Source organism: Diabrotica virgifera, chromosome 10 (genome assembly GCF_917563875.1).
Source record: "Diabrotica virgifera virgifera chromosome 10, PGI_DIABVI_V3a".
Taxonomy (NCBI): Eukaryota; Metazoa; Arthropoda; class Insecta; order Coleoptera; family Chrysomelidae; genus Diabrotica; species Diabrotica virgifera.
Genome location: NC_065452.1, coordinates 96,272,441 through 96,290,638, shown reverse-complemented (window position 1 = coordinate 96,290,638; position 18,198 = coordinate 96,272,441). Strand labels below are relative to the sequence as shown.

The window sequence follows — 18,198 nt, the reverse complement described above, 5'->3', positions numbered from 1 at the left end:
GCTTGCAACTTGCGTGTACCGAATTTCCATTTATCCGTCTAACTTTTTAGTGTACCTAGATATGGCGAGTGACGAACAAACTGTTACAATTGCAGCGGCAGTACTAATTATTGTTAATAATGATAATAATCAGCGAAAAAAACGAAAGAAGCATTTATACTGGATAAACCCGTTTCTCCAAAGAAGGAAAGAAACTTTGAGTATCATGGATGAAGTAAGGCTGGCGCAAAGTTCTCTTTTTAAAAATTTCACTCGGATGTCACTTACTGATTTTGAATTACTTTTGACGCAGGTTGGCCCAATAATATGTAAAAGAAACACCTATTTTCGTGAAGCAATTCCAGAGGCGACAAGGCTCGCAATATTTTTGAGGTATGCAGCGAGTGGAGATAGCTTCGCGAGTTTAATGTACACTTTTAAAGTTTCAACCCCAAGTATCTCTCGCATAATAAAAGATGTAGCTCTAGCTGTTGTGAAAGTTCTACAGGAATATGTACAGGTAAGACAATTATGTAATTGTAATTATTGTAAAATATTTTTATTTCATATGTAATTTCCATTCTTAAAACATAAAACTACATTAAGCTTGCTATTCTGCTTAAAAGTTCAAAAAGTCTTTTATATGACAACTTGCCGCACTAGCATCCACTGTATTTTGCCCATCGAGGGAGCTATTTTCGAATTGTTCAGTACGCGGTGAGAAAACAACTAATGGTAGAGCTGTTGCTTGGTCCAGGAGTTACCACTGCAGGTGAAAGTGTTTGATACCGCTTGGCAGTGTCAGTAACGTGTACAACTTCTGTGGGGACATCATAACCACTCGTATGGGTAGGCATATATAAATTGGAATTGATACTAGGATAAGCCTTGGCTGTAAGAACCTGATTAGAAAAAATGTGAATAGATGGTTGTTCCTGAAGTTCTTCTATTTCTAGTTCAAATAAATGAGAGTTTATTCGCATTTGTGCAATTGCCTGTGTGCGAGGGTTTTTCAAGTTCCGGATTCTAGTTTCAACGTATGCGGCAAAAGAGGAAATTTGGTCTTTCTTTTGTATATTTTGGGTAACGTTTCTTAATAATGCGACAGCTTCCTCTGCAGGTTTATTCTGTGTGTCTTCGAATGGTTTGGTACTTTTGAGTCTTTTAGACGGACCTTGTTTACGAATAATATCATTATTTTCAGCTTTACGGATTACTGGTGTTCCTGGAGGCGAATCAAAGATCAGTCCTGATTGAAAATCACTTTCGCGATAACTATCTCTGTCCTGTTGACTCTGTAAATAGAATAAATTATTTTAGGAGATTTAGATTTACGTTTTGCTAAAGTTAAACTTTTCTTATTGTATCAAATATTCAAGTGATCTTTTAATGGCACTTTTTATTTCAGCTTCCTACCTCAGAAGAAAAATGGTTGGAAATTGCTCAACAGTTTCAAGAAAGGTGGCATTTCCCACATTGTCTGGGTGCCCTTGACGGGAAACACGTTGTAATTCAATGCCCCCCAAATTCAGAATAAATAGTAAATATTTATAAAGAAACCAGTTCGGCTCTGGTAGTGCATCATCTCTTTCATCTCCACTTCGTTTTCTTTTGTATTCAGCGTGAAGCCGATGAAAGTATGACAGGAAGCTTTTTATTTTGTTATTCACTGCTTTTCTAGTTCCTAATTTATATTTATCAACCAAATATTGTTGAGCGTCACCCCTTTTAATTCTGTCTTTATAATCTTTGTCAGATGCTTTCCAAAGACATGTAAATTGGCGATAGTCTTCGACAAACTCAATGCATTTTTCGTTTGACCACTCCATTGCTGTACATGTGCTTCAAACCGCGATTAAAAACTAACTAAGAGGCAGATAGATGCATATGTCTCCCGCTATCAGATCGGAAGACACGCGCACAATTGCAACCACCTCGTGCGCACTGATTTTTTGCATGCCTCTCTTCTTGCGTCTTCATGCCTCTATTGTGCGGCCGCCGCATGCGGCTATTATGCATGCGCAGTTGCACAAATCGACACCTGATATGAAAAACATTGTATCTCCACTTACAATGTTTTTCAACTATGGCTTAAATAGCATCTATAAACGATAACCTTCAATTTGGTCTAAGAACTTTTATCCTATCTTATGTAATTATAAAGTTATTTAACAAAATAACCTCATTGTAAGTGCAAATTTTTGATCACTGGGTGGAAAAAACATTGTAACCAATGTTACAATATTAAATTTTTTTATTATTGATGAAAATTTTTTAATAAAACATTGTAACATGGGATACAATGTTTTTCTTGAAACATTTATTGAGTAAGTTTTTATAACTGCATTGTAAGTTGTGATATAAGAAAGCAAGGTAGTGGAATATTACGATGAACAACATTGTAAGTCAATATAGTCAGGAGGTAAATTCTTTATTATTAACTGCTGAGCATAGTAAGCATGCCTCAAATCGTAAAAACTCACATAAAAATACTAGTTTAGAATTTCAAACAAAAATAATAACACCTATATCATTCACTGCTGAACTAACTTCTACTGATGAAACTCAGATAATCAATGGTCACAGTGGATTGCACGCTCAAGATACATCGACAGTGGAAAATTCTACATGCACCGAAGATACCGAAGTTCACCATTAGATACGTCTGCTAAGAAAAAACAATACCTCAAGAAGAAAAATCTTGGAATGAAGTAACAAAGGGATCCTAGTGTTTGGAAAATGAATGTCTTGAAGCAACTGAGGAACTCTGGCTAAGAATATACTGGCAAAACTGTAAAATTATCGAAAATTAGAGAATTGGGACCTGGATGTAACGATAAATGTATCAGAAAATGTAAATCGAAATTATCTGAAAATGACTCAATTTATTTAATAATTTTTGGGCAATGGCTGATCATGACCAACAAAGCGAATATTTATGTAGATATGTTCTCAGACAAGAGAGGAAAGTTGCAAAGCTAAAAGAGTCCAGAAGACACTGGACATATGAATATAATTTGCAGCTGGCAGAACACCGACTTCAAGTTTGTTAAGAAAATATTTTTGGACACTTTTAACATAACAGATATGTGGTTAACTACAATATTCAAAAAAATTGATAGCCATGAAGGCGGAGGCCGTATACCTGGAGATATGCGTGGTCGCCACAGGAGCAGGGCAAATGCTGTAGACGAAACTATTAAAAATTCGATTCGTGCACATATTAACTCTGTTCCAGCAAAAGAATCCCATTACGTAAGGCAAAGAACAAGTAAGATGTATTTTGATGAGTCTTTAACTTTTCCCAAATTGTATTCACTATTATAATGAATGGATATTGGAGAATCACCCATGCGATAAACCAACCACCAAAAGTCAGTACAGAAACATATTCAATACTGAGTTTAATATCGCTTTTTTTTTGCACCGAAAAAAGATATGTGTCTTACTTGCAATTTACATAACACTAAAGCAGAGAAAGACCAAATAGAAAAAGAATGTGCTTTACATATTGCAAATAAATGTGTTGCACGTGAAGCCAAAAATCGCGATAAAGAGGTTTCTAAGAAAACAGAAACGGTTGTAACTGCCTGCTTTGATTTGCAAAAAATATTAACTACGCTCCAATCAGAGGTATCATTGTTTTATTATAAAAGGAAGTTTAAAGTGTATAACTTTACTATCTTTGATCTTGGATCTGCAGAAGGCTATTGTTATGCATGGGATGAAACCACAGGTAAAAAGGGGCCTAATGAAATAAGTAGTGCGCTATTTGATTTTATTAAGGGAAAAGTTGCTGGTGGAGCATTAGAGTTTAGAGTTTATTCAGATTGTTGTGGAGGACAAAATCGAAATTGAATAATATTTTTAATGTATTTATGCATCTAAGATCATGAATATTAATATTCACACACGTTTTTTGAGGTGGGCCACTCTCAATCTGAGGGTAATTCAATGCACGCCCTCATTAAGCGAAGAAAAAAGAACCAAGTTGTTTATGTACCACAACAGTGGTATACACTGATAAGGTGTGCTAAAGTCACAGGAAAACCATACGATTTGAAAGAACTAAGTCAAAATGACATCTTGGACTTTAAATCAATGTTAAAGAAAATGCCGAATTGGGATTTAGATATAGATAAACGCCAAGTTTTCTGGTCAAAAATACAATACGTAAAAATATATAAAGAACAACCACATATTATTAGTTTTCAGTACGATCTTATTTCTGATCAATTATCGTTTATAAACTTAGAATGCAAACCAAAATCGAGCAAAAGGGCTACCAAATCCAGGAATAAAAATATACACGATTTATGGGAAGTACAAATTCCTTTAGCATAATATAATGGGTTACTTCCCCTAACCACTTCAAAATAAAAAGATCTTGTTGCTTTGTGCTCTGGTAAAGCTATACCAGAGCAATATTGCAGTTTTTATTTAAATCTTCCCCACTCTCAACAAACGGAATATTCGGATGATGACTCTGAATAAAAGTTTGCAAGGGGTAAATTTTATTTATTTTTTAATAGAATATAAACTGTTTTATAATTTGTTAATGTTCATTTTGTAATAAATAAATCTAAAAGATATTATTTTATTTACCTACTTCTTGTTAGTATGTATGACGTAAATTCTTAAATACTACTTGTCTGAGCAAAAAAATCACGTTTCAAGTAAAACCAATAAAATAAATTAATTATAATCTCTTTATTTGGATATTTACTGATTAGTTACAATTTATATCCACCTAACCAAAGAAACATACTGTGTTGAAATATCATTGTATGAACCACTTACAATGATTTTCACCTAAAATTCTGAAAAAATTTGCTATTGTAACTCGACCTAAATCAGGACCAGTAATGTTGACAACAATGTGATATGTAAAAGTGAAAAGCTGAGAAAAAGTTATAAAATATGGATTAAGAACATCACAAAAAATGTAAAAGCTGACCCAGTAAAAAAATAAAATGTTTTGGAAATTTCTTTAAATCGCTCTCCTGTAAACTAAGCAAAAGTGAGTTACAATGTTTTTCATATCAGGTGTCGAAATGGAAAGCCCACTTTATTCAAAGCAGAGTCAGCAAAAGATTTAAGGGAATAATTACAACATGATTCCCAGAGCCTCAGCTCATTCCCCATATCTTCTATGATTTTTGAAGAAACTCAGAATTGGAATTCGAAATTTGGTAATCGACGTTACATGCTTAATTTTAATTGCTAGTCATTATTTTCGTACCGAAAAGCGGTTTAATGGCGATTGCTATAACTCTCATGCACTGAGGCATAAAAACATTTGCATGGATTGCATTCACGGAACAACTTTTAGAGAACTATGCGACAGCAAGTATTTCTTGGGGATTTTTTGTCCGAGATTTTTTGTGGGGATATTTTTCCAAAAAAATTTGTGGGGATTTTGGGTGGGAATTTTTTGTGGGAATTTTTTGTCTGGGGATTTTTTGTCCAGGGATAATTTGTGGGGATTTTTTGTCCGGAATTATTTGTCCTAGCTTCGTATGTATAATAAGTAAAGTAGATTTTGCTTTATAGACCAGGGCGCATCTGTAAAAATATTAGTACATTTGGACGTTGAGAGGTGACTCCAATTTTTTTGCAGAAATTGCTTGAAAATAAGTCAAATAATAATATTTGAGTTATCCTCCCTCTCAAAAAGGTCCGGAACATTGTTTAAATAATCAAAATGTCAAAAAATGAAGGAAAAATTCGATTCTTTTCTTGGTTTTTTGATTATAACTTTAAAAGTATTCATTTCCGAGAAAAGTTGCGTAATTAAATTTCCTACAATATAGAATTGGTTGAAAATTTAAAAAATAGTCGCCCTTGTTGCAAAATAGCAATAATTGCGAAAAAAACATACAAAATCAAGTATTCGCATTTTACGTTTTTCAACCATTTATGCTATACCTAGGACCTTCATATTTCAACCAGAAAAACATTATGATACAGTAAAACAATACTGTAAATTTCATTAAGATCGGTTCAATAGATTTTGCAAAATAAATTTTGAAATCCAGCTTTCGCAAAAAAAATTAATTTTTTCAAAATGTTACAGGACTGAAAATAAAGCAGATAGCAAGTTGAAATTTTTTTTAGTTATAGAAGTGTACTGTACCTTTCATTTGAAATTTGCAAAACTAAAATCGATTAACTACCACAACGTCGGGATTTTTTTTTAAATAAACATTAATTATTGGTGCTGCGCGCAGGGCAGCGGATAGTTTGCTCTGATTGGGCATTCCAATGACCTTTAATAATGATTGATACATTTTAATTTTTATTACATTTCGATATAAATAAATAAATTTGTTTATTGAAAAATAAAAACACATACTCTATCCTTTGAAATAACACTTTTTTTAGCAAAAACTTTCTTTGTTCATATAGTTTAACTTAGAGAATAAAAGTTTATTATTTATAAACATATGCAATTGATTAAACAATATTTCACAAACAATAATAAAATTAGTTTGATTTTTATGGAATTAAAATATTAAAATACAACAAAATATAGAGTAAGAAAATAATATATTAGATAAAGATTGGAAGAAATTTTGGTGGAAATCAACTTGAGTGAATCAAACACCGCTGTCCTGTGCGTAGCGCCAAAAATTAATGTTTATTAAAAAATTTTCTGACGCCGTGGTAATTAATCGATTTTAATTTTGCAAATTGCAAATGAAAGGTACAGTACACTTCTATAAGCAAAAAAAATCAACTTGCTATCTGCTTTATTTTCAGTCCTGCAACATTTTAAAAAAATGAATTTTTTTTGCGAAAGCTAGATTGCAAAATTTATTTTGCAAAATCTATTAAACCGATCTTAATGAAATTTACAGTGTTGTGTATTTTTGGGTAAAATATGAAGGTCCTAAGTCTAGCATAAATGGTTGAAAACCAGTTGGACCAGTTTTAAAGTTATAATCAAAAAACCAATAAAAAAATCAATCGAATTTTTCCTTCATATTTTGACATTTTCATTATTTAAACAATGTTCCGGACCATTTTGAGTGGGAGGATAACTCAAATATTATTATTTGAGTTATTTTCAAGCAATTTCTGCAAAAAAATTTGAGTCACCTCTCAACGTCCATCTCAAAACAGATGCGCCCTGGACTATTATATGATGCTTCTACTAATTACTTAAAGAAGTGATGAGGAACTTCAGTTCCTCAGCTATGGAGAGTGGCAGTCCATAGCAAAGTAGCTATGAAATTAAGTAGCAGAAGAGTTTGCTGTGTAACTCTGAGGACCTCGTCTTCTTGATTAAATATAAACAGGTTTTGACCAAATATCAAACGGTGCAAGTAAAACTAACCTACTAACGAGCACTAATAAATATTATACTAAAGTTGTAACATAGTTATGACACTCAGTTAATAAATCAAACAAATAACTTCCTTCAATAATTATTAAAAGGCAATACAAAAAATTTAAAAAAATGAGTACTATATTCTTACTAAACTATATTGCTAAACATATAATTTGTCACTGCCATATTTTAATAGTGATTCAGGTACCATAACTTTAGAATGCTTTTGTGTTGCTTTTAAAGTTAAAATATTTCTCATCTCATGATTTTGTACCTTGATTTGGGACCTTGCAGTAATTATATAGTTTGCATCATGTGTCTTGGTAAATTATCCTTTGTTAACATTTTTCATATTTATAATATTAATAGTTTTAGAACATAGCAGTGATTATTATAATATAATAAATAAATCCTTTACCAAGGACTTTGGGTAACTACAAAAAAGAAAAATAAGGTCTGCCATAAATACGTACGGAATCTATGGAAGGGAAAAGGAAAATTTCGTACTATTATTTTCCTATGCGAAGCTTATATTAGTATGGAAAAACTCATAACACTATAGAAAAAAAAAGAAACGTCTGAATATCTCAATATCGGAAGCAAATCTCAATACCGCAAATATTTAGAGGTAATCTCTTATCAGGAAACATATTAGGAGTATATAAATAAAAATCGTGAAATAAACAAAAAAACAATATATTGAACAAATGGTTCACCAAAAGGGTGAATCCCAAAAAACAAGAAATAAACAGGAACTATATACACAAATGAAAACTGCACCAACAATTAATGTGTGTTTGGATACATGTAGAAATAAACAATAAATATGATAAAAGAAATACATATATCATATGGTAAAATCATGCACAATTAAAAGCACAGTAAAGAGAGCCTGGAAAAAATTCAATCAAGCATCTATCATAAAAGATACTCTCTTTGCTGTTTTAGGCTTATCTCGAGATAACTAATATTATAAATTTAACGATGGATAGAAAATATAAAGAACAAATATATAATAAAATTAAATGCAATGCATGCAAAGTTAACAAAAGTTTATAGTTCAAAATTCAAAAACCACCCGCACTCGGTTTTTTAAAGTAAGCCATTCGCACAGCTTTTAATTAAATAGTGAATGTTTGTGATTAATGTTTGACAATGAAAAGTTCTTATTTAATGATTAAAAAGTTCTATTAATGAAATCGCTGTCCTTTAGTGAACTAGATTACATCGGTGGTTAGCCTTAACCACATATGAAGAAAAGTTTGAGGTAGATAGCCCGTAGATTAGCTCTACTTTTGAAGATAATTGGACGAATGTTTAATTAAGACACAGTAACTCTGATGATGTTGCCTCTTAAATTGCACGGAATCTAACTTTACTTTAACTAGTAATCAAGCACTGAAGTTACTTATATTGTATATTGCACCTAATCGGATGTTAGATCTAAATACAGAAAGATATGAGTGAATACACACTCAGGTAAGATAATAGAGAGTGAATTATCACTCACAAGATATATTGTAGATACGATATTAGATACGAGAGACACACGTCTGCACTCAAAGATACTCAGCAACCAAGTCCCTTCCTATTCGCAATCTTTTAGATGCTTTTTCTTTAAAAAAAAGTGGGGATATATATCCCCTCTCAAAAAAAAAAAAATTAAAACTTTGCTTTCGCCCAAACCAGGTTGTTTCTCGGTAATCTAAACAATATAACGGAACATCAAAAATGCCGAAAAAGCAGAAGACGGTAAGTTATTGAGTAAAAAGGTTTCCTTTGAAATCGAAAGTAAATGGAAAATAGTTATAAAATATTGCAATAAACATGCCCGTTTTGAATAGAGTGGAGTACCTAACGGGATTTCAGTAGTAAACTTTGGGAAGTTTTTTAACGGTACCTTTTATACTAAACAGATTACAATAACAGGAGCTATATAAAATAAGAGACTTTCGGTCTATTTCCAAAACATTATGATTCGGCAAAGCTGCAATAAAAAATGGTCCCGTTTATAATAATAAACTCGTTATTTGCAGATACTGCCATAGGCGTACCCGTAATTAGTGCTAGTGGGCTTAAAAATTACTCCAAAAGGTATATTAATTATTTACTAATTCTATTATATAAAAAAAAATGTTAAAATGTATCAATCAATATTCTCGTCTACAGTTTTATTAATTGTATACATTCTTCTTCCTAAGGTTCCATCTTCTATCGAAGGTTGGATATCAACATGGCTATTTTTATTTTATATACAGAAGCTCTAAATAGTTGGTTAGAGCTCAGATTAAACCATTTCCTTAGAATTCGTAACCAGGAGGTTCGTCTTCTTCCTACATCTATTTTACCTTTTATTTTGCCCTCTATAATCGAACGCAGCAGACTAAAGGAGGACCTCTTACTATACGACCGGAATATTCAAGCTTTCTCCTGTTAATTGTCTGTATAATTTCTTCCCTCTTATTAACCCTATCAAGGACTTCAATATTGCCAATTTTGTCATACTGCCAGTGCCAATCGTATTGGCAATTGTATACATATGTTTTAATATATTATTTTATTACATATGCCGACTGTAACGAAAAACAACACTGTTGGTTTGAGGAAAAACGATAAAGTAAACGAATAAAGGGAAATGTTTCCCCATCAGAGAGCAAATCTCATCAATCTCGAATCGACCAAAGGAACGAATTAATCCAAATACAGTTTCTATTGTTATCATGACGATCCGATGGACTGAATTAAAATAATAAACATCGAAAATAACGCTAAGATAATAACTATTGTTTGATTGATCTATTTGGTGTATTATTATATGTATAACTAAGTTTTTCAAGCGGACAAAATTATTGAACCGACTGCCAGAACTCAGTTTTTTGCATCACTAGTATTTCCATGTGAAAAATATACAACCATAAAAATATATAATTGAAATAACTTACCATCTTAGCTTTTTTTAATTATTTAGAAGAGATTTCTTACCTACAAAAAAAAATTCAAAATGTAAAATTTGTCGACAACATATAAAATATTATGAGTACTGTAAAGTTCACAAGTCAAAAAGTTGAGATACATATAGACAGATCAACTCAATCAAGTTTGTTACAAAGTATTTTTAAAAATGTGTTTTTTGTACACACCAACCTTAAAACTATCTTGGGCTTATCTTGATAGACGAGGCAACGAAGCATTAAACCTAGGAATTTTGTACAGTAAGATGAATCGTCATGCAACATTTTGCATTCGATTCGAGAGAGTGTCAGGCAATTTTGTGAACTAAATGGATCTCTTGTAAAAAATTTTGTGCATAAGAAAATGCATTTTCAAAGTGCATCTCGAAGAGATGGAAAATGAAAAATTTAGAACTCAGGAAATATTGACGGAAATGAGTTCAATTTTTATACCTAGGGGATTTGGAGGTCACTGAACACGAATTTCATGACGACGATGGTCACCGAGGTACCTGGTACCCAGGGTGGAACTCGTCGCCTAGGACGATCGAGTAATTCGCGGAACGATCAAATAATTCGCGAAATAAAGATTGGATCAAAAAACTGAAAAATATGTGTTCAATATTTTTCAAAAATCTACCGAATAACACTAAACACGACCCCTCACTCCACCCCCTGGAGGTGGGGTGGGGTAACTTTAAAATCTAAAATGGAAACCCCCATTTGTTATTGCAGATTTGGATTGCTTACGTAAAAATAAGCAACTTTTATTCAAGACATTTTTTCGAATTGTGGATAGATGAGGCTATAATCGAAAAAAAAAACGATTTATCGTGATACCATAAGTAAATTATAGAAACGGTCTAATATCCCGAGAAATACATTTCCAAATAAGAACCAAAAAATACGTGTTTAATATTTTTCAAGAGCCTATCGAGTAACATCAAACATGATCCTCCACTCCACCCCCTGGAGGTGGAGTGGGGGGTAACTTTAAAATTTTAAATAGGAGCCCCCTTTTTTATTTCAGATTTGGATTTCTTACGTAAAAATAGGTAAATTTTATTCGAGACATTTTTTCAAATTATGGATAGATAACGCTATAATCGGAAAAACACTATTTATTAGCGCCATCTGTCAACAATTCTAAAAAATGTTTCAAATAAATGTTACTTATTGTTTCACGAATCCAAACCTGAAATAAAACATGGGGATTCCTATTTGATTTTAAAGTTACCCCCCACCCCACCTCCAGGGGGTGGAGTGGAGGGTCGTGTGTGATGTTATTCGATAGGTTCTTAAAAAATATTAAACACGTATTTTTTGGTTTTTTATATGGAAGTGTTGTTCTCGGGATATTAAACCGTTTCTATAATTTACCTATGGTATCACGATAAATGGTTTTTTTTCCGATCATAGCGCCATCTATCCACAATTCGAAAAAATGTCTCGAATAAAAGTTGCTTATTTTTAAGTAAACAATACAAACTGCAATCAAAAATGGGGGTTTCCATTTAAGATTTCAAAGTTACCCCCACCCCACCTCCAGGGATTGGAGTGAGGGGTCGTGTTTAGTGTCATTAGATAGATTTTTGAAAAATATTGAACACGTATTTCTCAGTTTTTCGATCCAATCTTCATTTCGCGAATTATTCGATCGTCCCAGGCGACGAGTTCCACCCTGGGCACAAGGTTCCTCGGAGACCATCGTCGCCACGAAATTCGTGTTCAGTGACCTCCAAAACCCCCAGGTATAAAAATTTAACTCATTTCCGTCAATATTTCCTGAGTTCTAAATTTTTCATTTTCCATCTCTTCGAGATGCACTTTGAAAATGCATTTACTTATGCACAAGAATTTTTGCCGGAGATCAATTTAGTTCACAAAATTGCCTGACACTCTCTCGAATCGAATGCAAAAAGTTGCACGACGATTCATCTTACTGCACAAAATTCCTAGGTTTTTGGGTTTTTTAGTGCTTCGTCGCTTCGTCTATGATATGCATAATCATTTTTAATTTTATCTATTCATCAATAAAAAAATTTCATTTCTGCAACCTGGTTTCGTTGTTTTTCATTTTTACCCATCAAACATTCAAGGTTTTTGTGTCAAACAATGCACTTCTATTTTGCATATCCTGCTAGAAATGTACTGTTAGTCCAGAGAAATAGGGCAAAAAAGTACCCTTATGAGGATTTTAACCTGGCCAGGTATATGACAAGCTTTTTGAGTTTTATGGATCTCAATAGTAGTCAAGGGCGCATCTGTTTTGAGATGGACGTTGAGAGGTAACTCATATTTTTTTTGCAGAAATTGCTTGGAATTAACTCATATAATAATAATTGAGTTATCCTCCCACTCAAAAAGGTCCGGAACATTGTTTAAATAAGCAAAATGTCAAAAAATGAAGGAAAAATTCAATTTTTTTCTTCGTTTTTTGATTATAACTTTAAAAGTATTCATTTTCGAGAAAAGTTACACTGACATAAAAGTTGCGTAATTAAATTTCCTACAATATGAGATTGGTTAAAGATTTTAAAAAATGTCACCCTTGTTGCAAAATAGCAATAATTGCGAAAAAACCATATAAAAACAAGTATACGCATTTTACGTTTTTTAACCATTTATGCTACACTTAGGACATTCATATTTCACCCAAAAAAACTTTATGATATAATAAAATAACACTGTAAATTTCATTCAAAAAGATCGGTTCAATAAATTTTGCAATCCAGTTTTCGCAAAAAGAATGTATATTTTCAAAATGTTATAGGACTGAAAATAAAGCAGATAGCAAGTTTAATTTTTTTTACTTATAGAAGAATACTGTAACCTTTATTTGCAATTTGCAAAATTAAAATCGGTTGACTATCACGGCGTCAGGAATTTTTTTAAATAAACATTAATTTTTGGTGCTACGCGCAGGACAGCAGATACGTTTGCTCTGATTGGGCATTCCAGTGATCTGTCAAAAATTATCGGCGGCTGTGGACAAACAAATGTGTTGTTGTTAATACTTGTTAAGTTGGTGTTTTAGTTTTTATTGTTTTGAGAACAGAGACAAAAGTAAGTTGATATTTCTAATCAATTTTTAAATAGTTTTTAAAAGCAACAGGTAGGTACTTAAGTGTAAATATTTTAGCATTGTAATGAAAAATTATATATTCTATTTGGAAAATGTAAAATGTTTGATTCACACAAGTTGATTTCCACCAAAATTTCTACCAATCTTTATCAGCTAATATATTATATTCTTACTCTATATTTAGTTGTATTTTAATATTTAATTCCACAAAAATCAAACTAATTTGATTATTGTTTGTGAAATATTGTTTAAACAATTGCATATGTTTAAAAATAATAAACTTTTCTCTAAGTTAAAATATACGAACAAAGAAAGTTTTTGCTAAAAAAAGTATTATTTCAAAGGACAGAGTACTTATTTGTTTTTATTTTGCAATAAACAAATTTATTTATTTATATCGAAATGTACTAAAAATTAAAATCTATCAATTATTATCAACGGTCATTGGAATGCCCAATCAGAGCAAACGTATCCGCTGTCCTGTGCGTAGCACCAAAAATTAATGTGATTTTAATTTTGCAAACTGCAAATGAAAGGTACAGTATTATTCTATATTATGTTAACTTCAACTTGCTGTTTTCGCGAAAACTGGATTGCAAAATCTATTAAACCGATCTCAATGAAATTTACAGTATTGTTTAACTATATCATATAAAGCTTTTCTGGGTGAAATATGAAGGTCCTAAGTGTAGCATAAATAGTTGAAAAACGTAAAATGCGAATACTTGTTTTTTGTCTTTTTCGCAATTATTGCTATTTTGCAACAAGGGTGACAATTTTTAAAATGTTTAACCAATCCTATATTGTAGCAAATTTAATTACGCAACTTAAATGAACATACAATGATTCTAAATCAAAATAATTAAAACATTACCAACATTGCAAAACTTTATTGCAAAAATATTGCATTTTTTTATTATAGACATTTAGAATAACTTTTTCGCTGTTTCCAGGAAAAAATTATGAAAAATCAGTTTAAAGTTATAGTCAACTCCCGTTTACCGCGACTCTGTGGAAGCTTTTTTAATATCAATGAAAACCTATTTCGTAAACTATGTAGATCTATACAGGGTGTCCAGAAACTCTCCCGACAAACGAAGACCGGAGATTCCTCAGATAATTTGAAGATAATTTAACCCAATTCACCTAGTCCGAAAAGGCTACCTAAGGGAGCTAGAGATCTTTGAAGATGGCGTCTTGGAATTAGTTTTTCTTAAATATCTCCAGAACGTTTCTATTTAGAAAAACGAAAACTCGCACGCATATTTATCTTCCAAAGATACATCGATTCCATTAATTGAGAATTTCTAGTACCGGTCATAGGCGTCCGTTTTGGGTAGGACAACAGTTATTTTATCACACACCTTTTTTTGTCTTTAACTCTTAAGCACCTTTGACACTGGATTATTAAATTGTGAGGTATTGTGGTACTAAAAGGTACTCTTGCTTTAAGTCGGTAGGATGCACCGTTTTCTAGAAAAATCGATTTGAAAATTTTTCGGTTGCCGAATTTGAAAAAAAAAAAAATTAACAAAAAAACTATTTAGAAAAACGAAAACTGGTACGTTTATTTATCTTCCAGAGATAAATCGATTTTCTCAATTACGAAATTCTATTAACTTCCATACGCGTCCGTTTTGGGTAGGTCAACAGTTAGTTTATCGCATAACATTTTTTTCTTTAATTTTTAAGCATTTTTGACACTTAATGATTAAGTTATGAGGTATTCTAGTATTAAAAGCTACTCTTGCTTTAAGTCGGTAAAATACACCGTTTTTATTTGAAATTTTGTTTTTAAAACTATTTTTTTAAATTAAAAAAACGAAAAATTTTCTAATCGATTTTTTTTAGAAAACGGTGCGTCCTACTCACTTAAAGCAAGAGTACCTTTTAGTACTAGAATACCTCACAATTTAATAATCCAGTTTCAAAAATGCTTAAAAGTTAAAGACAAAAAAGTTATACGATAAAATAACCGTTGCCCTACCCAAAACGGACGCCTATGACTGGTACTAGAAGTTCACAATGGATGGAATCGATATATCTCTGCAAGATAAATATCTGTAGAACCGTTCAGGAGGTATTTAAGAAAAACTAATTACAAGACGCCATCTTCAAAGATCTCTAGCTCCCTTCTTAGGAAGCATTTTCGGAGTATGTGAATTGGGTTAAATTGTCTTAAAATGATCTGAGGAATCTCCTGTTTTCGTTTGTCGGTAGAGTTTCTGGACACCCTGCATATTATCTTTACTATTATAAATGTGTAATTGTTAATTGACAACGTCCCTCACATTCTGAAACGTATATGCTTAAACATAATATTAAGTCGGCCGACAGACAAATATTTGCCTTTTCCCCCCAAACACGACTCCGTTAATTTAGCCTATGGACCAAGGCGTCATTGCGTCTATGAAGGGAAACTACAGAACAAAGTTACTTCGCTCAAAAATTTATGAAGGATACGACTTAAAAGAGTTTCGGATGTCATTCACCTATCTCAACTATATTTAAGAAATCGCATCTGCGTGAGAGTCTGTAAAGTCTTCAACAATTGGTCGTTGAGAAAACTGTTACCAAATATCGAAAATTGCGCCGAACTAGCAGTTGGAGAAGATGAAAATGAACTGTCTATCTTTACTCAGTTTAGTCTATCCTTACTTAAGTTTAATGAACTCAGTTCCTGGGGGAGAGAATGTGGAGGCAGGAAACTTGCATGAGTGGTTACACTGCGGCGCTACCGACCCGGGATTTGAGCATCTAACAGATGAAGGCATCCTAAGAAAATGCCGAGGAGAAAACGAGGAAAGTGATGTAGAAGAAGAGGAGCTTGTACCTGGTGGACAAGTGACTCACGAAGCGGCTTTGTGTCACGTGGATGAACTCATAGAATAACTAGAGAACCAGGGCGATGCGCTACTCGCTGAAAAACTGATGTTGCGTAAAGTACAATGTAGCATAAAGAAACACGTTTTCCACTCAAAGGAGCAGAAAGAAGTGACAGACTACTTTCAAAAAGTGTAAAACTGTAAGTAGGTACACATTGAAAATTGTAAATTAAAGCTTTAGGTGAAACTACATTCTTATTTTTTGCATTTATGTATTTGACTTCCAGTTCGGCTTATCCGCGACAACTGTACCACTCAACCCCACGGATAAACGGGAGTTGACTGTATATCCTATTATCCCTTTATCTCTTGGTTTTGTAGGCTTGCTCTCTAGATAAAGATAATTTGAACTCCATTACCAGAGAACGGCAGTTCTCGCCAGTGGCGCACACCTACACCCACTACACTATATATTCACGAAATTTTCGATTTTCTAAATCTGACTGAATTGAAAATTGAGCCAACTCCCATCTTAAAGTTCAGGAAAAGACTCACCCATTCATATGTCAACCATCCATTTTGGTCCAAGGGTGTGGATTTTACGGCCCTTCCTATTTAGGGTCTGTTTTTCGTTCTCGTCCCCAAAACTCCCAAAAACTTCGAAAATTTAACTCCGACCTTTGCGGCTTCTAATAGAAGCGATCATTACCTTTCCAACGCATGTCTAGTTTTGTAAATCGGTTATACCGTTAAAAAGTTACCGAGCTCAGAAATATGAGTCAATTTTTATTTAAAAAAGGGAAAATGTTTGTGGATATGTATGTATTATGTATGTATTATGTATGTGTATGTATGTATGTGTGTGGAAAAGTTAAACCGATCTGAATTTTTTTTCTGTGTTTGAAGAAAGGGTGAGGGCCGATTCAGAACCGGTGTAGTTTGTGAGTTTTGACTTCCCATAAGCCAGCTACAGGACTTGGTAGGTACAAAACGGCATATTTTTTGGCGGTATATATCTTCGGTCCAAGAAGAGATAGGAGAACAGTAAATACACCAAATCAATAGCGTTGAGTTAAGCTTTCAAATGGTGTCTAAGCTGTCAGGATCAGACATACACACGGCTCAGTATAGCCGAAAAACTGAAAAACTAAACTTTGAAAATTTCAACCTACGAATTACCCCAATAACTGAGCGTTTGTAGAAGGACTCTATACGAATCTAACGGTGTATACCTTATATCCGGGAAAATTCGAACTTTTAAGTTATAGGCTTCATAAGTATGATCAAATTTATTTCTTATGGGAAAAACGGGTTTTCAAGCTCAATAATTCCTGTAATAGCTTCAGTTATCATACTTGACCTTAGATGCATAAGAACTACTTGTCAATACGTTTGAAACTCATGTTTAGTGAACAAAATCGGTTAAGCCGTTTAGAAGTTATTAAGCTACAAAAGTATAATCCAATTAACGATTATTCCCTAAATGGTTTATGTAGTTGTAGTAGTTACGACGCTAATTTGATCTGGCAACGGGCAATCCGAGTTCATTTACCGGCCATCCCAATATTTTTTTCAATCTATTTCGAATAGAAAAAAATCTAGTGTACATTCGATGGACACTAGATCATTTGGGAGATAATGCGACAAAGGCGACCATTTATACAGCTTAACGTGTAATCGAGAAACATTGCATTCAACTTTATACATTTAATTTATAAATAACTTTGAAAAACTCCTGATACAAGAATAAAAAACCGCTAAACTCCGTAAAAATGAGTGGCGCATACAATATTCCAGCTACAAAAGATCTAATATGAATATTACGTGGCGCGAAAATGTATTTTCATTTTGATGCAAAACAAAATTCTAGTTTTATTTTAAAAGATATTTTCATAATATTTGCTAAATTTGAAGTAAACGCGCCACAAAAGAGTTTCAAAATGCAAACTGTATCAAAGTTACTATTTTGTGGCGCGTTTTACTTCAAATTGGGCAAATATTACGAAAAAATCTTTTAAAATAAAA

At 32.7% G+C, this 18,198-nt stretch overlaps 2 protein-coding genes across 2 annotated transcripts in view; one reads left to right on the top strand and one right to left on the bottom strand.

Annotated features, from left to right (window-relative positions):
• Window positions 1-18,198, bottom strand: part of LOC114333472 (IQ motif and SEC7 domain-containing protein 1) — a 528,448-nt gene that overhangs the window by 388,969 nt on the left and 121,281 nt on the right. The gene's annotated exons all lie outside the window — the stretch shown is intronic.
• On the top strand, window positions 227-1,899 carry LOC126893278 (uncharacterized). The gene is made up of 2 exons (XM_050663295.1): window positions 227-499; window positions 1,388-1,899. Exons 1-2 carry the CDS (start codon window positions 257-259, stop codon window positions 1,514-1,516), a joined length of 372 nt encoding a protein of 123 aa, XP_050519252.1. The 5' UTR covers window positions 227-256; the 3' UTR covers window positions 1,517-1,899.